This window comes from Miscanthus floridulus, chromosome 3, assembly GCF_019320115.1.
Source record: "Miscanthus floridulus cultivar M001 chromosome 3, ASM1932011v1, whole genome shotgun sequence".
Lineage (NCBI taxonomy): Eukaryota > Viridiplantae > Streptophyta > Magnoliopsida > Poales > Poaceae > Miscanthus > Miscanthus floridulus.
Genome location: NC_089582.1, coordinates 75165919 through 75186568, shown reverse-complemented (window position 1 = coordinate 75186568; position 20650 = coordinate 75165919). Strand labels below are relative to the sequence as shown.

General features: G+C 52.3%; 1 protein-coding gene across 1 annotated transcript; it reads right to left on the bottom strand.

The window, feature by feature from the left end:
• Nucleotides 1–822: 822 nt before the first annotated feature.
• LOC136541791 (uncharacterized) lies at nucleotides 823–20432 on the bottom strand. The gene is made up of 6 exons (XM_066533891.1): nucleotides 20016–20432; nucleotides 18910–18996; nucleotides 4912–5088; nucleotides 4678–4764; nucleotides 4534–4605; nucleotides 823–2972 (listed from the first exon to the last, which is right to left on the bottom strand). Exons 1-6 carry the CDS (start codon nucleotides 20199–20201, stop codon nucleotides 1104–1106), a joined length of 2478 nt encoding a protein of 825 aa, XP_066389988.1. The 5' UTR covers nucleotides 20202–20432; the 3' UTR covers nucleotides 823–1103.
• Between the last annotated feature and the right edge of the window lie 218 nt (nucleotides 20433–20650).

Sequence of the window (20650 nt, the reverse complement as noted above, 5' to 3'; positions counted from 1 at the left end):
ACATCACCATTGGGCAAAAATAGAATGAATGTATAAAACCATTAAAATTCACAACTGTTCTTACACACTAATTCTACATCATCGTTGGGCAAAAATAGAATTAATGCATAAATCATTAAAATTTACAACCGTTCTTACACACTAATTCTACATCACCGTTGGGCAGAAATAGAATTAATGCATAAAATCTTTAAAATTACGATATTGTTATTAACAACGTTGATCAGAAAATAACACCTCCTTCCTAATGCAAAAGGGCTCCAGCTCCTCCATCAGCTCCTGCGGTGAATCTGTTTCTATCCGTGATGTTTGGTATGACTCTTTCAGGAGTCGGAGCTGGAGCAGGAGCACCTCTGGTAGCCATACCTTTTGCATTTTGCTGATTTTCTAGGAAACCCGGCTCAGTTCCCATAGCGGTCCGTCTGTTTTTCTTTTCCGAGCCAAGAGATGACGTCGCGGGCGAAATGGTAAGCCAAAACGATCCTGGACTCAGGATAGTGGCACGAACGGCGGACGCCGTAACAGTGACCATTTCGATTTTTTTTCTTTACCAAACAAAAAAAAATCATATTTGCTATTAGTCAAATAACTTATGTTGCAAATGCGACGCCCGTGGTAAAAGACAATATCCGCCCCTTTTAGTCGATATAATAACACTTTGTAAAATTCCATGAAAAAGGTAACAACCCTGCCGTGAAAAAGAAACGGACAACTTCCCATAGAGTAACATAAACATACACAGATACAGCAGTACTTATTTGCTTCAGAGTTCAGACGAGAACAGCTGCAGCCTCCGGGCAACGGGGCAAGCGACCATTCATCTTAACACGAGGCCGGGGAAACTATTTTGATCACTTGGCCTCTCTTCAGTGTTCAGTCCAAAGAGAGGCAAATTAAAACGATACAGTTCCAAGTTCCAACACATTCCAACCCTGAATCTGGGGGGGGGGGGGGGTGCTAAAAGGAGAGCTACAGTTCATTTCTTATGTATGGTACACAGGAGCATTACCATCTTTGATCATCCACATTGGGGTCAGGGTCCAAAAAGATTATAATGGTAATTGTAAACTACAGAAATCATGAAAAGGGAGGCTTTTCTAAGCTCAGCTGCTGGCAGCTATGCTACCGGGTCTAAATCTCACATTCCTACACTGTCTCAACTTCCCAACAGCCTCCTGGGACTTCCCTTGCAAAAGGTCTATGTAAACTGATGCTAGCACTGCCCGGGGGTTGTTGGGCAACATCGCCAGGCCACGGCTCACCATGTAGTTGGCCTGCTCAACTTCTCCCTGCATTGCAGCAGTCATGCCAAGGTCAATATACAGAACACCACGGGCCTCCTCGGGCCTGAGGCTCTCTGAGTGCTCAGATTCTTCTGTGGCTAGTTTTGTCACTGAAGGAGCAACCGAGTCTTCACCATCACTGTCTCTCTCAACTAAGGCCTTTTCAGAGTTCTCCACATTATACGGCAACTCGATATCATTGCCATCTCTTATATAAACTGATAGCTTCTCAGCAGCATCCTTTGGTCTGTTCAAAGTACACAGAGCTTCAGCTGCGTATACATGGCTGAGGAATACATACATCCTGGAACAGTCTGTCAGCTGCAGTACTGACTTTGCATAAGACAAAGCTTTCAAGGGATTCTCAAGACACAATTCAACAAACGCCAAGTTCCCCAGGATGGCCTGTCTGATTTTGAGGTTCTCTTTTCTACATATCTCATCATGCAAAGCAAGAGAACTCTGCCAGGTAGCATTCAAGCTCGTTCCCTTTTGTTCTCCATTTACATTAGCTAGAGTTGGGCCAGAAGGTGATTTAGAATCTGTACTTGCAGTGCTCTTCTGACCTGAGCTTTTATATCCTTGTACTGCTCCTTGGTTGCAATCCTCTGTGTTAGATGCGATTACCGAATTTTCCAGCTCAGTAGCATCCAATAATAGCAGCGCATTGAGTAGACACTGTCTAGCAAATCCAAGTGAAACCAAATTTTTATGTTCGCCTGAAGTCACACCTGCAGAATCAAAATTATTTCTCAAGTTCACAGGGTTGACAATCAACTGCCGCCATTGTCTTGACCCCACAACATTGATTTCAATCTCATCGTTGCATGAAGAAGCACCATTTGCACACAGGATACCCTTTTCTAGAGCTAGCAGACTACACTCGGAAAAACGGAGCCAGAAAAGGGGTCGCTTGTAGAAGAGCGGCATGGCCTCACGAAAACAAGAAGCTGCTAACAAAGGCTTCCCACACATCAAATGTTGGATACCACAGTTGTATGAAATAAGGCAAGACTTGTCTTGTGATAATGCAGACAGCTTCATTGGTTTCTCTGAACGAAGTGATAAGCTGTATTTTAGTGCTTTGCTAAAGCACCATATAGAGGTGTGATACGATCTCTGCTGGTGGAGTATACATCCCAGGTTGTTGTAGAAAATGGCTAGCATTGCTGGTTCAGTCCGATTATTCGGTGTGCTCAATAGCTTCACAGCCTTCCTATAATTCCCCCGGGCATACTCCAGCTGAGATTTCAAGAGAAGCTCTGTAGATGAATCCCTACCACGTGCCATGTTCATTAGTACTTTGAGTTCTCGCTTCGCAACCTTAAGGTTCCTAGTGAGCAGTAGAAGCCGGACCTTGTAAATCTGAAGTCTAACTTTCAAATCAGCAGCAGTAGCAGCGAGATCAGCAGATGCCCTTGAGAAATCATTCAAGATACGCCTGCCCAAATTCTGATGTCCATCAAAAGTAGAGTACAGAGATTCAAATTCTATTTGATCATCTGGGAAAATTCCCGCTGAAAGGTTCTCGTATCCACCAGCATAAGCATTTGAATCAGAATCTGGAGGCATGTTAATTCTGGAAGGAGGCTTCGGTTGAGCTAATTGCTGCTGAGGTATGCTTACATTTTCATTCGGGTTCATTGTGTTAGCTACTCCAAATGACCTTTCCAAGTATTGTATTATGTCCTGTAAACCAATAAATAATCATAAAGTTCAAGAAGATTAACAAAGCTTCCTCTACGTGAAGTCAATACTCTAGGTCCAAAAAAGAAACAAGACCAAATGAACACTATGACAGACCCTACTAAATATGACTGTACTAACACAAAGAGTTCAAGGTTCCAACACAGAACAATATGTAGGAACCGCAAGATCAACACACCCCAGATCTCTCGTTAAGAATCATCACATGGCAAGGAATTGCAGTGATAGCATAAAAATGTCATAAAAGGATATGAAACCAGGAAACATATGGAAACAAAGTGCATAAGATCCGAAATACTCCCTCCAGTCAGATAAATGATGTTTTAGGTTGCGTGCAGTTCACCATTTCAATCTTTGACTAGAAATACTTTCCAAGTTGAATTTGGATGCTTGAAAATTGTGGAAGTAGATTTGTCCTGAAAAGTTTCATAGGACTATACTTTTGCTATATATCTATAGACATCATAACAAAAATTAGTAGCCAAAGTTGTCTCAAAGACCATGTCAATGTCCAAAACATCATTCATTTGTGACAGGAGTGAGTGTCAAATAAAATAGCAAACACAACCGAAGGAAAAAGTCAATGAAGTAAATCCAATCTAAAAAGGAAGAAAGAGCAAACAAGGGCCAAGATCCCAGTTAAATCTGACTGTTAACCTCAAGAGTTCAAAGTTCAGCGAACGGACCTCTAGCTGAGTTGGTTAGGTGGCTCTAGTAGCACTCCTCAGGTTCGACTCCCCGTGGGAGCGAATTTCAGGCTGGAATAAAAAAATCCTGTCTATCCCACGACAAAGCATAGGCCTAAGGTCCGGCCTAGGTCGCGGTCGTTCTCATATGACCTACGGTGCCGTTGTGTATGGGTGGGCAGGAGTTCAGGGGTTTTCTTGACCTGCATCAGATCTTAGCAAAATGCCCAGGGGCTGTCTTACCCCCCGCAGGTCGAGTTTTTTTAGAGTGCAAAGTTCTAACACAGGCCAAACTGTAGGATCCTAATAATCACCCTAACAAACTAAATCTAACAGACAATATATAGATAATAGCACAATCAATACACGTACATAATCGATCACTATCATATTAAAAATCACTATAACAAGAGACTGACAGCAACACCACAAAAATGAAGTAGCAGAATATGGCACCAGGAAGCATATGTCAGCAAAATGATCCAACATGCCAAATACAAATAATCCCTCCGTTCCTTATAAGACGTTTTGGCTTTTCTAGATACATAGCTTTTACTATGCATCTAGACATAGTGTATATATAAGTGCATAGCAAAAACTATGAATCTAAAAAGCCAAAATGTCTTATCATTTGGAATAGAGGGAGTAGAATATAAACAATCAATAATAAGACCAACATAAATGTTAAAATGCCATTTTTATGCCAAACGGTGAATGCCACTCATGGTGCGTTTTCAGGAGCCACCATTGACAATAATAATCAGAGACGCATAGAAACAATATAAGTACAAAAATGTTTATTATATCCGAGGGAGCAAATTTTAGATGGCAAACTGCAGACAAGGAGAGGAACTTACCACAGCCTTTGTTGCATCTTGCAAAGCTAATGTAATATCCAATAATAGAAAGCATACATGAAGAGCAGTTGTCTGTAAGAGTAAAAAAAAACAGTGTTGACACAATGTTCTCTTATGACAAAGCTACGGAATCGCTAATAATACCTCATCCATTGGTTCAATGTTTCGGTACAACGGGTCCAAAACAGATAGTGCAGATTCATAGTCATGAAGATGATATAGGATGACAGCCTGCAAAATCATAGAGGCCATGAGCAAATCAGCGAAATACAACATATTTAGTGCTTATATGGATAAAAGTGAAATCTATTTGATATAGATACTATAGAACAGAAAAACTTAATAATCAAGTAGTTACCGCTGCATAGCAAGACATACCGTGTTGAATGTAATTATGGTCGTGTCAAACTCATCCCCATAAGTTGATGCGTTATGTGTAGCAGAAAAAGGTAGTACAATACCACTCCCTCTTGATCCTGAAGGAGCATTGTTTCCTACCCCATTGGCAGAATCAGCTTGTTCTCTAGATGCACATGCAAGCTCTTCACTTCTTCTCTGAATAAAAATGTAAAGGAAGAACATTAGAATAAAACTATCAAGAAAATTAGTGTACACTGAACACGGTAATATAATACAATTGCTAAATTTGTCACCTTTGACCAAAGCACACAAAACAAAACAAAATATTTCAAATAAGCAGGGCCATAATTGTTGCAAGGTAAGACACTAGACAAGTGGAATTTGGACTGCCAGAGGGCAGCTTGGCCACAGCCGCTTGATTGCATTATATAGAAGTAGCAAACTTTGGGATACAAGAAGTTCTCAACTACTACAGCATATTCTACTGCATAAAGTAGATGCTAGCTTGGATGCTAAGGCACCTGAAAACTGCTAGACAGTGAATAGTAACTAGCCTAGACAGTGAATGGTAAATAGCTAAGTAGGTAACTAGATACATTGGGGTAAGCACAAGGCTAAACCCTCATTTCTCCCCTTAGCCTTGTGCTCAGCTTTGGAGGTGATCTGCTTCAGGCCAATCCTCTCCCTCATCTCCTCAAACTTGGCCTTGCCTAGAGACTTAGTGAGAATGTCTGCAAGCTAATCAGTAGTTGGCATGTGTTCGGCCTTGATGCTTCCATCTTCCAGACAGCTGCAGATGAAGTGGTACTTAATCCTAATGTGCTTGCTTCTCTCATGGAAGACTGGATTCTTGGCCAGAGCGAGGGCTGACTTGCTGTCCACCTTCAGCTCCACCACCTCGACATGTCTGCCGAGGAGCTCTGCTAGCAGCCTTGAGAGCCACAGAGCCTGGGTTGCAGCAGTAGAGGTGGCAATCGGCTTCACAGCTGGATAATGCCACCACCTTCTACTTGATAGATTGCCAGCTGACCAAGCAATTGCCGAGGAAGAACAGCATTCCGCTTGTGCTCGATGTCGCCGGCGAGGTAGTTGTCGCAGTAGCCGACGAAGCATGCGGTGTCGGGCGCTTGGTGAAGTGCAGACCGAAGTCGAGCGTGCCAGCGACATAGCGGAGGATGCGCTTGACAGCTTGTTGATGCTCCACCGGAGGCCGCTCCATGAACCGGCTGACGAGCGACGGCGAACGCCAGATCAGGGCGAGTGTGCACCAGGTAGCGCAGACTGCCGATGAGACGCCGATAGTGCGTGGGGTCGACCTCCTCCGTCGTGCTTTGTCTGCTAAGCCTCAGCCGCTCCGCCATTGGAGTATGGGCAGGGTTGCAGCCAGCCATTCCGCCGAGCTCTAGGATTCGCTTGGTGTAGTGCGTCTGACGGAGGGTGATGCCGCAGGCATCTTGGCGCACCTCGACGCCGAGGTAGAAGCTGAGGAGGCCGAGGTCACTCATGTCAAAGATCTTCTTCATTTGTGCCTTGAACGCCTCCACTTCATGTTCCTCCGCGTCGGTGATGATGAGGTCGTCGACGTAGACGCCGACGAGCAGGACGGAGCGTCAACTGCCCCGCCGGTACATCGCCGCCTCGTGAGCGCTTTGTTGGAAGCCCATGTCCTTGAGTGCGGCATCCAGCTTAACATTCCAGGCGCGCGGAGCCTGCCGCAGACCGTAGAGGGCCTTCCGGAGGCGGTAAACCTTTCCTTCTTCTCCGGCGACGGCGAAGCCGGGCGGCTGCTACACGTACACCTCCTCCTTGAGGTCACCATTGAGGAAGGCGGATTTGACATCCATGTGGTGGACGTGCCAGCCTTCTTGAGCCGCCAGCGCGAGGACCCTAACTAATTCCATGCGCGCCACCGGAGCGAACGCGTCGTCGTAGTCCACTCCTTCCTGTTGGACGAAGCCGCACACCACGAGTCTTGCTTTGTGCTTGATCACTGCGCCCAACTCATCTTTTTTGAGCTTGAACACCCATTTCAGGGTGATGGGGCGGTGGCCGGTCGGCGGCAGCACCAGCTCCCAAGTGCGGTTCTACTCCACGGCCTTGATCTCCTGCCCCATTGCTGCCCGCCATGCCGGATCGTCCTTGGCCTCGGCGAAGTTGGCGGGCTCGCCGGTGTGCGTCAGGTGCAGCTTGGCGAAGAGACGTTGAGGCGGCGGAGGTGGAGGATGGTCGCCGATGATGTTAGTCATCGTGCGGTACCGTAGCGGCTCATCGTAGTAGTAGGCGTCGAGTCTGTCTTCATCATCCTCGAGTGGAGTGGCGAACTCCACTTGATCACCGGCCATAGCTGCTACCACCGGTGAAGTGGTAGGGGCAGCAGGGGACGCTGGTGGTGGCGTTGGCGAAGCCGACTGGGGCGCTGGAGGAGTGGCCGCAGCTGCCGATGTCCCTCCGGGCTCCCCGGACTTGGTGACGGCAAGCGCGGCGCAGAGTGGTGGTGCCAGTGATGTAGGTCCAGCCGCCACTAGGGAGGCACCTTGTGCTCCCCCCGCTCCTCCAGGCACCCAATAGTCGACGGTGAAGTCGCTTGTCGCCGAGGCTGAGCTGCCGGCGTGGACCAGTCCCAGCCGCGCCCCTCGTCGAAGATGACGTTGCGGCTGATCTTCACGCGCTGCGTCACTGGATCCAAGATACGGTTCGCCTTGGCTCCCTCCACATACCCGATGAAGACGCCGGGCTTGCCGCGGTCATCAAGCTTGCGGAGCTGACCCAAGTCCTTGGTGTAGGCGACGCAGCCGAACGTCTTCAGATGGCTCACCGCCAGCGTCCGCCCGTGCCAAACCTCGTAGGGGGTCTTGCCCTACAAGCCCCGCGTCGACGAGCAATTGAGCAGATGGACTGCCGTCATCACCGCCTCCCCCCAATACTTGGTCGGCATCCTCCTCTGCTTCAGCAGCGACCGGGCCATGGCGACCACGGTCTGAATCCGGTGTTCCACCACGCCTTTCTACTGTGGCGAGTGAGGCGCCGAAAAGTGGCGCTAGATGCCCTCTCCTGCGCAGTAGTCGGCGAACTCCGCGACGGTGAACTTACCGCCATTGTCGGTGCGTAGCACCCGGAGCTTGCAGCTGCTCTCCTCCGCCGCAGCCTGGACATGCTTGATGGCGTCCGCGGCAGCATCCTTGGACGGCAGCAGGACGGCCCACATGAAGCGGGACGCGTCGTCCACCAGCAGGAGGAAGTAGCGCCGCCCTCCCGGAGTTGTCGGCGTCACAGACGAGCTCCTACTGCTCCTGCCCGCGGTACTTGGCTTGTTGAGGATGATGGATAAGTCTGGCTGTTGTGGTCTTTGTGGGGCTGTGCTGGTCACATGGTCTTTGTGGCTGCATGGTCTATTAGGATAGCATAGGACAGCATCTTAGACTAGTGGACAGCATCTTAGACTAGCATCTAGAGGACAGCATCTTAGCATCTAGGACATCTTAGACTAGCATCTTGGCATATGCTTGGCTGGCTAGCAACCTACAAATATGTATCCCCGACCCCTCGGGTTGGTATGGCATTGAGAAATAAACCAGAAAATTGTCCCAACTCCTAGTGTCATCCTCTCTCGATGAGAGTAAGAATTCTGCTACCACCAAGAGTGAGAATTCAACGACTAACAACTGGTATCAGAACCGTATTATCCTGTAGCCTGAGCATCTCCTGCTCATCTCCTCTCCCAGCCACACAACAGCCCCAGCTGCGAGCAGCGGCTCCGGCCGCTCCTGCTCACTCCTCCCCCGCGTAGCTCGTCTGAAGCAGCCCTCTCCCCACACAGCAGCCCCCCGGTAGCGCGTCATGTCCGCAGGGCAGTCTCAACGCTCGGTCGCCTCGAGCACGCGGCGTCGGCAGGAGGCCGAACTTACCGCGGCAGAGGAACGCGAGCGAGCGGCGGCAGAGACCGCTGCGGCGGCGGCAAGAGCGTCGAGGCTGGCAGCGGCAGAGCTGGCAGCAGCCAGAGCGGAGGCGGAAGCAGCGACGGCGGCGGCGGAGGTCGAGGCTCTGCGCGGCAGCATCGGCAGCTCCATTTCCGTTGACGACACCGCCGACGCGAACCTCGAGCTGCTAGAAAGGGAGGCAGCGCGAGCGCGGGCGGCACAGTGGGCAGCCGCGCACGCCCACGAGCGTGGCGGCAGCCCAGACACGCGCGGACGCGCTGGCGGCGCTCCTGGAGGAGGCGCGCACAGCGGTGGCGCTCCTGGGGCAGCCGCGCACGCCCACGAGAGCGGCGGCAGCCCAGACAGGCGCGGACGCGCCGGCGGCGCTCCTGGAGGAGGCGCGCACGGCAACGGTGGCGGACAGGTCGATGGAGAGCGCGGCCTTCACAGGCAGCGTGGCTCTCTCCCCGGATCGGTACCGACGGGTCGATGGAGGGCTCCAGGCTGTTGTCAGGGACGTCGGTCCTGGCGGTGGGTGGCCTACCCTCACCAAGACCAACTACGTCGAGTGGGCTGCGGTGATGAGGGTGAAGCTCCAGGTGCGGCACATGTGGGAGGCAGTCCGATACGGCGACGTCGACTACGACCTAGATCGACGGGCGCTGGATGCCCTCATCACTGCAGTCCCACCCGAGATGCAGTTCTCGCTTACCAACAAGCGGACTGCCAAGGAGGCTTGGGACGCCATCGCTGCGGCACACATCGGCAGCGACCGCGCCCGCAAGTCCACACTGCAGGCACTTCGCAAGGAGTGGGAGAACCTGGCCTTCAAGCCAGGTGAGGACGTTGATGACTTTGCTCTCCGTCTCAACACTCTGTTGCAGAAGATGGTGCAGTTCGCCGATGACACCTATGGCGAGGAGAGAGCTGTCGAAAAGGTCTTCCGCTGCGTCCCCGAGAAGTACAAGCAGATGGCTCGCTCGATCGAGTCTCTGCTAAATCTCTCCACGATGTCGATCGAGGAGGCAATAGGTCGCCTCAAGGTCGTCGACAGCGATGAGCCACAGTCTCTCTCGGGGCCCATCACCACTGGCGGGAAGCTCCTTCTCACTCGGGAGCAGTGGCTTGCCAGCCAAGGTGACCGGAAGAAGGGGGAGCCTTCTTCCGCGACAGGCGGCCGTAAGCGTGCCAAGCCACGCAAGGCGCGCAGAGACGCCCAGGCCGGGGCGCGAGGACGTGCCGAGGGTGATGCCCGCGGAGGCGCCCAGGGCGGCGCCGCCGACAGGCACAAGCCGGCACGAGACGACGCCTGCCGCAACTGCGGCCAGCTTGGCCATTGGGCCAAGGACTGCCGACAGCCACGACGCGGCCAGGCCCACGTTGCACAGGCGGAGGAGGAGCCGGCTCTGTTCATGGCACATGCAAGCATTGAGCTACCTCCAGCGGCACTGGCCGCAGCAGCTCTCCTCCACCTCGACGAGCCAAAAGCACACGCCCTCCTCGGCGACAGCTCCGGCAATGACAAGACTGACAGGTGGTGCCTCGACACCGGCGCCACCCATCACATGACCGGTCGACGGGAGTTCTTCACCGAGCTTGACTCTAGCATCCGAGGGTCCGTCAAGTTTGGGGATGCCTCTGGCGTGGAGATCAAGGGCGTCGGCTCCGTCATCTTCACCACCATGTCTGATGAGCACAGGCTGCTCACCGGAGTCTACTACATCCCCGCGTTGAGGAACTCCATCATCAGCTTGGGATAGCTGGATGAGAACGGTTCGCGCGTGGTGGTTGAGGACGTTGTCATGAGGATTTGGGATCGTCGTCGTCGCCTTCTTGCCAAGGTATCCAGAAGCGCAAATCGACTCTACGTCCTTAACGTGCAGGTGGCACAACCCCTCTGTCTCGCTGCTCGTCGGGACGACGAGGCGTGGCAGTGGCACAAGCGTTTCGGGCACCTTCACTTTGAGGCCCTGAAGCGGCTCAGTGCCACGGAGATGGTGCGAGGCCTGCCGTGCCTCGACCATGTGGGGCAGCTCTGCGACGTCTGCGTGTTGACAAAGCAGAGGCGACTCCCCTTTCCACAGCGGGCTAGCTTTCGAGCCAAGGAGAGGCTCGAGCTTGTGCACGGGGACTTGTGTGGCCCGGTGACACCGGCCACACCGGGAGGACGACGCTACTTCCTGCTGCTCGTCGACGACCTCTCCCGCTACGTGTGGGTGATGGTCCTCAGCAGCAAGGGAGAGGTTGCGGACGCCATTAGGCGCGCGCAGGCTGCTGCGGAGGCGAAGTGTGGCCGCAAGCTGCGCGTGCTGCGCACCGACAACGGCAGCGAATTCACGGCGGTTGAATGCGCGTCGTACTGCGCTGACGAGGGCATTCAGCGCCACTACTCCGCGCCGTACAGCCCGCAGCAGAACGGCGTCGTCGAGCGGCGCAACCAGATGGTTGTGGGGATGGCTCGGGCCCTCCTCAAGCAGAGGGGGATGCCGGCTGTCTTCTGGGGAGAGGCGGTGGTGACGGCCGTCTACATCCTCAACCGCTCGCCTACCAAGGCGCTCGACGGCAGGACGCCGTACGAGGCTTGGCATGGGCGCAAGCCGACGGTCTCCCACTTGCGGGTCTTCGGCTGCCTCGCGTTCGCCAAGGAGCTTGGCCACATCAGCAAGCTCGACGACCGGAGCACTCCGGGAGTGTTCATCGGCTACGCGGAGGGCTCGAAGGCCTACCGCATCCTCGACCCGAAGACACAGCGTGTGCGCACGGCGCGCGACGTTGTGTTCGACGAAGGGCGAGGATGGGCGTGGGACAAGGCGGTGGACGACGGCTCGGCTCCGACGTACGACGACTTCACTGTCGAGTACGTCCACTTCGAGGGAGCTAGGGGAGTAGGCGGCTCTTCTTCGGCGAGCGCGTCTACCCCAGTCCCCGAGCCTCCACCAACCCCGGCGCCTGCTACTCCGACAGCACCACGCTCCCTCGGCTGCGATGAGTTCTTCACCGGCTCCACCACAGCCGGCAACGCCACGCACTCCAGCACCGACAGGCACCACTCCGGGCACGTCTACACCACCAGCTCATGTCGAGCACGGCCCGGTTGAGCTCGCTACTCCGCTCTCTCACGACGAGGAGCGCGTCGACGAGTACCACGACGGCGAGCCGTTGCGGTACCGTACGATGGAGAACCTTCTCGGCGACCAGCCGGTGCCGAGACCGGTACCTCACGACCTGGAGGCGCAGTTGCACCTTGCGTGTGACGACGACGAGCCTCGGTCGTTTGCAGAGGCCGAGAGACACGCGGCATGGCACGCCGCGATGCAGTTGGAGATGGATGTAGTTGAGAAGAACCGCACCTGGGAGCTTGCTGACCTTCCTCGTGGTCACCGCGCGATCACCCTTAAGTGGGTGTACAAGCTGAAGAGGGATGAAGCCGGTGCCATCGTCAAGCACAAGGCTCGCTTGGTGGCACGAGGTTTCGTGCAGCAGGAGGGGGTCGACTTCAACGACGCCTTTGCTCCCGTGGCACGGATGGAGTCCATGCGACTCCTCCTTGCGCTAGCTGCCCAGGAGGGCCGGCGTGTTCATCACATGGACGTCAAGTCGGCGTTCCTTAACGGCGACTTGAAGGAGGAGGTCTACGTGCACCAGCCGCCGGGATTTGCGATCCCCGGCAAGGAGGGCAAGGTGCTCCGCCTGCGCAAGGCCCTCTATGGCTTGCGGTAGGCACCGAGGGCGTGGAATGCCAAGTTGGATTCCACGCTAAAGGGGATGGGCTTCGAGCAAAGCCCGCACGAGGCGGCCATCTACCGACGGGGCAGTGGAGGTAATGCTCTGCTGGTGGGTGTCTACATCGACGACTTGGTGATCACCGACACCAAGGATGCGGAGGTGGCGGCATTCAAGGAAGAGATGAAGGCCACCTTCCAGATGAGTGACCTGGGGCCTCTCCTTCTACCTGGGAATCGAGGTGCACCAGGATGACTCCGGGATCACGCTTCGACAGACTGCCTACGCCAAGCGCGTCATTGAGCTAGCTGGGCTCACCGACTGCAACCCAGCTCTCACTCCGATGGAGGAGAGGCTGAAGCTGAGCCGCGACAGCACGACGAAGGAGGTGGACGCTACGCAGTACCGGCGTCTTGTGGGGAGCCTTCGCTACCTCGCCCACACACGGCCGGACTTGGCATTCTCCGTCGGCTACGTTAGTCGGTTCATGCAGCAACCGACGACGGAGCACCAGCAGGCTGTGAAGAGGATCATCCGCTACGTTGCGGGGACTCTCGACCACGGCCTCTACTACCCTAGGTGCCCTGGGGCGGCACACTTCGTCGGGTACAGCGACAGCGACCACACCGGCGACATCGACACCAGCAAGAGCACGAGCGAGATCCTCTTCTTCCTCGGCAAGTGCCTCGTTAGCTGGCAGTCGGTCAAGCAGCAGGTGGTGGCCCTGTCCAGCTGCGAGGCCGAGTACATAGCGGCCTCCACCGCTTCGACTCAGGTGCTCTGGCTCGCTCGACTGCTTGGTGCCTCGGCAGAGACACTAGAGCGGTGGAGCTCAGGGTGGACAGCAAGTCCGCTCTGGCCCTGGCAAAAAAAAGGGGGGCCAGCACTGCTTCGTCTTGACGCAGGTGTCACAGACTTGCTCGACGTGCTTGATCACCGGCATGTCACGCACCATGGCTTGCTTGTCGAGCTGGTGCAGCGCCTCGAAGTGGAGATGGCCGAACCGTTCGTGCCAGCGCCAAGCGTCATCGTCCTTCCTCGCGGTGAGGCAGAGTGGCTGCACGGCCTCAAGATGGAGGACGTAGAGGCGGCTGGGCCCGCGGATCACCTTGACGAGGAGGCGCCCGTGGCGATCCCAAATGCGAAGCACGCCCTTGTCAATCTCCACCTTGGACCCGCCTTCATTGAGCTAGCCGAGGCTCATGATGGAGTTGCGCAGCGCCGGGATGAAGTAGACGCCGTGGAGAACTCGGTGCTCGCCGATCTTGGCTTGGAACACGATCGAGCCGACGCCTTGGATCTCCACCCTTGATGCGTCGTCGAACCGCACTGAGCCAAGGACAAAAGTGTCGAGGTCGGAGAAGAGCTCGCGACGACCGGTCATGTGGTGGGTGGCAACGTTGTCGAGGTACCAGCCATCCAGCTTGTCCTCGCCGAAGCCGGTGTTGAGGAACGCACGGGCTCTGGGCTCGTCGATGTCGAGGGTGGCGTCGGCCTTAGAGCAAAGGACGTCCTCCTCTGTTTCCAGCCCTAGGAAGCTGTGGTCGAGGAACAAAGCCGCCTCCTCGTCATCCGCCTCCGCGAGATGCGCTGCGCCGTCACGCTCTCGTTGAGGCTAGGGACAATCCTTCGCCTAGTGGCCGGCGCGGTGGCAGTTGAGGCAAGTGTCGTCGCGGTTCGCCTTGCGTTCGCCACCGGCGCCACCAGCCTTCTCTGCTTGCCCGCCGCCGCCACGCTCGCCCTTGGGCTTCTGCTTCCTGCCGCCGCGGGGACGTCGGCAGTGTTCCTTCGACGCGTTGGACGGGCCGGAGCCATCTCCTCCCTTCTTCTTCTGCCGAGTGATCCATTGCTCCTCGGTGTACATGAGCTTCCCGCCAATGAAAATCGGCTCGGTCGGAGGTTCCTCCTTGAGATCGTCCACCGTCTTCAGCTTTCCGGTGACCTCAATCGCGATCTTCAACTGGGCGTACTTCGGCACGGCTCGAAGTAGCTTCTCCACCGCCCGCTCCTCCGTGAGGTCCTTGTCGCCGTGCATCTGCTGCTTCACCTACTCATTGGGACGGAAGGCAAGGTTCTCCCACTCCTTGCGCAGTCGTTGCAGCGTGGCGCGGCGAACGCGGTCGACGCCGATGCGCACCGCGGCGATGGAGTCCCACGCCTCCTTGGCCGACTCCTTGTCTGCGAGCGGCGCGCCCATCTTCGGCAGTACTCCGGCGATGATGGCCACGAGCGCGCGCCGGTCGTCGTGGTACAGGAGGTCGCCGTACTCGATGGTGTCCCAGAGCTGGCACGCCTGCATCTTCACCTTCATGAGCAGGCTCCACTCATGGTAGTTGGTCTTGGTCAGCATCGGCCACGGCGTGCCCATGCCGGAGTCCTTGTACACCGTCTGGACGGCCGTAGGTGAACCGTGACGGCCTCCGCGTCCTTGACGGCGCTCAGGCGACGGCGAAGGGATCCGACGCCGCACCGGGCTCAGCGATGGCTCCCTGGGCTACCGCTCCAACTCCGCGCGCAGCGCGGCGGCTGTGTTTGCCGCTGCCTGCCTGGCAGCCTCGATCGCCTGCACGGCTGCGGCCTCCGCCGCGGCCAGACGCTGAGCGCGATCGGTGCCTGGGTTGATCACCACCCCTCCGCCGACGTTGGCGGCTGCGGCGGCTGCACGCAGGGCGCGCTCGCTGGAGGTGGACATGGCCTCTGCTCTCACCTAACCAGGCTCTAGATACCAATTGTTGCAAGGTAAGACACTAGGCAAGTGGAATTTGGACTGCCAGAGGACAGCTTGGCCATAGCCGCTTGGGGGCAGACCCAGCGCCAGAGGCTCCCACATGAGTGGGGTCTGGGAGAAGGGAAAAACCAAGGCAAGCCTTTCCCCCGCAAAATCTGCGGAGAGGCTGCTTCGAACCCACGACCTGGTGACTCAGTGAGACAACTCTCACCACTACACCAGGCCTTAGCCGCTTGATTGCATTATATAGAAGTAGCAAACTTGGGATACAAGAAGTTCTCAACTACTACAGCATATTCTACTGCATAAAGTAGATGATAGCTTGGATGCTAAGGCACCTGAAAACTGCTAGACAGTGAATAGTAACTAGCCTAGACAGTGAATGGTAAATAGCTAAGTAGGTAACTAGATACATTGGGGTAAGCACTAGGCTAAACCCTCAATAATAACCTCTACTATGTTGGCCAGCTTTTTCACTCAGGTGTGTATCACCACACCCCACACACACATGCTGGAGGTTGAAGAAGAGGATATCAGAGCACGCACAAACCATGAACGCACGAGAATGGTGCTGCTGAACTGAACTGGCTGCAGCTAGCCACCACCTTCATATAGAAGCAAAGTCAAACAAAGGGCCATACTGCCCACTACTTGCTACTATGGCCATGATACTGCATGTCACTAGAGCAATAATCCCCAACTGCTGCTGTCCCACAGACAGGGGGATGGAGCTGTCACTATTCCTATGGTCCTATGACAAAAGAAAGATGAGAGCGCAGCAGATTACCCAACATACGAAGACCACATAAAGAAAGTATGGCAAATAATCATGGGTACAGGTGGCAGGAGTATTGGTAGACATGGCAGGATCATTTGATGGAAAAGTTCACTGAGACAATGGGGCATTGAAAAATAATTGCAAATGATAAATGATAAAATGGCGTTATTGGTAGACATGGCAGGAGAGGAGTCGCGCTTGAGCGCCGTCGCTCTGGAGAGTGGAGTGAGGAGAGGAGAGAGGGTGGAGTCTCTAGGGTTTCTGATTTCGTTTATATATTGATGATGGTAGTGGGCTGGTGTGGGCTGGGCCTGATTTACCGAGACGATTGAGTTAGCATGTATGGGACGACTTTTGAGAGATGAGAGATTTGGAAGTTTGAGAGATGAGAGAGTTCTATGTCTTTTGTGCTATATTTACATTGCTATTTTGATTTGCTAATATTGTAGACTATACCTTTTAAGCTACATTTGCATTACCATTTGTCAATATAATTTTCTAATATCCTAGACTATAATGTATGTATTCGCCACGCCGATGTGTGTATGGCGTCGCCACGCCGCGCGCCATAGACGCTGTAAAGGTGTGAAGGTGGTGGGTCGCCACGCCTCGCCACGCCGCCGTAAAAACTATGAGTACAGTACAAAATTTAGATAAAAAATAGATGGCACAATGACATGACTCGTTATTAATATTGATATGTTTTGATATACATTATACAATGTTTCAAACTCTATACCAGTGTTATCAGGTCGAACGGCTAATCATGATCGCGTTTAGTCATCCTTATCGTAAACTGTGACTCGATAAGGATCTCGATTTGATCAGACTGACTAAAAAACTAGTCGTCCGACTAACTATTCATGATTAGTCATCCGATAAGTAGTCTGGACGACTAGTTGGGCCAGCCCAAGGAAATGTTTTGTAAGGAATTGGCCCACTTTAGCTGGCCTTTAGGTTTTGGTACATATACCATATATGTTGTAGAAAGGAGGGGGGAGGAGCAGCCGCCGGTGCTTTATGAGAGCACGCTCGTTCCCTTCTCCCGCCTCCGCATGCTGCTCCCACAGCCACTCGCACGCTCCTCCAGCCTCCACCCTCCGCACGCTCCGAGAGCCACCACCCTCCGCACGCTCCCCACCTCTCCTCCACTGGCGGGTCCTTCTCTCCCTTGCCAGTGCTTCCCGCCTCTTCCAACCAGCTCCTCCCGCCTTCGCCCGTCCCCACCAGCGCCTGTAGCCTGGACCTGGAGTCAAGCAGCAGTGCAACAGCAAGCCAGCGACTGTCCCCTTGAAGCTGCAGCATTTCATGGTGAGCAAGGAGGGGATAGAGGTGGTGTAAAGCAGTTCATGGTGAAGCTGAAGGTGCTGCTGCTGCTGCTGAACCAAGTTCTGGGACAAAGGCATAGGCTGCTGCTGCTGCTGCTGTGCTTGGCTGCTTGCCTCTTCCATTTACCAATTTATGGCCATGTTTACACATTTTTACATCATATATATGGTGTACATACATGGTCAATCAGATCATCTGGGCACATGGACGACTAAATGTTCGACTAGCCGACTAGACTGACTAATCAACCCTGATCGACGACTAATCGCGATTAGTCGTCTGATCAGTGGTCATACGACTAGCCTCGATCATACGATCTGATAACATTGCTCTATACTGCAACCAGTTTAGGACATGATGAAATAAGTTCGCCTACTAGGCTACTACGAATTTGAAACTTCAAAAAAAGCTGAAGACAACTAAAAAATCATTGAAATATTTGGGAGCTACTAGGTCAGTCAGTTCGGTGTTTGAAAGAAGTCCCATATTAACTGCTATTTGTACATATCTTACTGCAACACACCGTAATTTCACCGCAGCCAGTTGCTGTCAAGGTCATAGCAGCTACAATAGAGCATTAGGTTACGCTAGACACCATAAAGAAACTAAGCCAACTGTAGCTTGAAACTCAGAATCGCGACAATACGACATGCTAAAAAAAATCAAGTGTCCATTTGACAAATAGAAGCACCTTCAGTGTTGCTAAAGCAAAACATTAAAGCATAAAGGACAAACTGCTAAGAATAAGAATACGCCTGTTTGGTGCAGCAAAAGCAGAATATCCTTGAATATAACTCACTTATTACACCAAAACAACAGTGAAGATGTCCATAGGATTACATTGCTTCACATGCAGTTCTAACAATATGCACAATGAAGCCAAAATATGATCTTAATGCTTTTTTTTGACCGAAGTCAGCAGGGGAAACCCCAACCTATTTTTTTATAATTTTTTTTATTCCAGACCTTTTTAATTTGCTCCCATGGGGAGTCGAACCCAGGCCTGCTGGATGCTACTCAGGTGCTCTAATCACTAGGCTAGAGGCCCTTTCGCATATGATCTTAATGCTTAGGCATACAACTTTTGAACAAATTGCTTATATGTCTTAATATCTAAATATTTTCACAATTTGAACTTTTAAGCGCCTTTACATAATGTCCTCAGTTTCACACAAATCAGCAGGAAAGGTAATAAGATAAATAATTATCACAATTGTCGACGTGTGGGTGTATCCTTTGGTCCTACGAGCACACCTGTTCTGTCTACACATGCACATCACAAACTTTTGAGTATCGCAAAAAAAAATCTATTTTGTGCAATCCTACCTATACATTTTTTTTTTTGCGACTAATCCTATCTATACATGATACAAGAATAAACAACAGAATCCACTATCTATACATGAAAGAATTTTGTAACTAGCCAAACACAAATAGAGAATCCAGGCATTTACTTATAAAAGCAAGCCATTTCTGTTACTTTACTGCAAATCAACATGACAATAAAATGATAGCACAATGAGCATTGCAGATTCACTAACCTTAACATCACCAAGAATTTTAAGCAGCCTGTTTGAATCAGGACAACTATCCAAGAAGGATTCGGTGATGGCCATGTTATGGTGGACCTGAATTTCAAAATTGTGACATCAGATGCAAGGAAAACAATTCTGATAGAAGAACCATTTCTTCCCAAAGCAAAAGAAGAAACCATATTGATTTAATCTAACAATTGTCCTATACAAAGACAATGGAAAACCATACCATCCACCATTCTAAAGCAACTGTTTACCTTGCTGTTTTCAGATAGGTTATGTTTTGAATTTATAGCATAAGGCACCCAGATTAAACAGTTTCAACGAACAAGTGACCTCACCAGTGTCATGACATACATGGAGGAAAATATGGACCCAATGGCACAAAAACTGGCATTGGCATGCACCGAGGCACAATTTGATGAGAAGACAGAACTGTACAGACTAACATGGGTGTTGAGTCAAACCGGTGGTAAAAGTGGGTGGTGGCATTCTACAGAACAGCTCTAGAAACAGCTGCACGAGAACCAGACACATGGTGAAGCTGAATCCATACAACCACATACATAAGCAAACTTTAACCCCCTCACCTAACAAACACCAGCAAGTACCACCAAGCTCACAACCTCTCAGTTGGAACTCAAACAGCATACGAGACCCATTTCCGGCCATTTCCAACACAATTCCACGAGGACCGATCATCTCATTTCCCACACAGTCCCATGAGGACCAAGTGACCAACCATCAGTCAGAGAGCAATTGAATCATTTCCCACACAATCCCATGAGGACCAACCATCAGTCAGAGAGCAATTGAAACGTGCACATAGATTTGCTATACCCTTTCCCACACAGAACAACCATCAGTCAGAGAGCAATTGAAACATGCCTAACACATAGCTTTTCTATTCACGAAGAAATAGCAATTGAAACGTGCCCAACACATAGATTTGCTATTCCCGAAGAAACAACATAGATTTGCTATATTCCGAGCTAGATTCCCAAACCGCACCGCACGAGCTCGTAACTCTTACTTACGAGAAGAGCTAGATACAAAGAGGAGCTAGATACAAAGAGTAGTTACAATAACACAAAGAGTAGTTACAATAGCACCTTGGGATCGCCCTCTTTCTTGTCCAGCAACTTCGTGAGCAACACCGCACAGTCGGCGTAGCGGCGGCCCTGGAACGCTAAAGCGGCTTCCTTCGCCATGGCCGCCGTCGCAGAGAGCATCGCGTCCTCCTCCGCCGCGGGCGGCAGCGGCGGCGGCGGTGCCTCCTTCGCCGCCGGGGGCTCCATCCGCTGGATCTCGCCTGGATGGAGCGGTTGAAGCGCAGGTGCAGAGCGCAACGGGAGCGTCGGGATACCGCGCTGCCGCGGGGAATAGGACTGGCAGAGACAGGTCGGCCGGCGGGATAGGAGGCAGGCTAGGGTTTGGAGGAAGCGACGAACGAGGGACCGGAGGGAGATGGGGAAGGCGATGGATGTTGAGAGGGGTTGCTGCTTTCCTTTCCTGATTTCACGTTGTTTTACGAATTTGCCATTGCTTCCTCTCTTTACGATTTTCAATTTGTCATTTTCTCTTATCTTCTCAACTAATATAAACTTTAAGACCCTATCAAAAAAAATATAAACTTTAAGACTCTCTGTATCCTTCTCAACTGTCAGAAATAAAAATTTTAATAAAAAAGTATCCTCCAACAGCTTATTTTGGTTATCCAAATATAATCATCTTCTATCCTCGGATT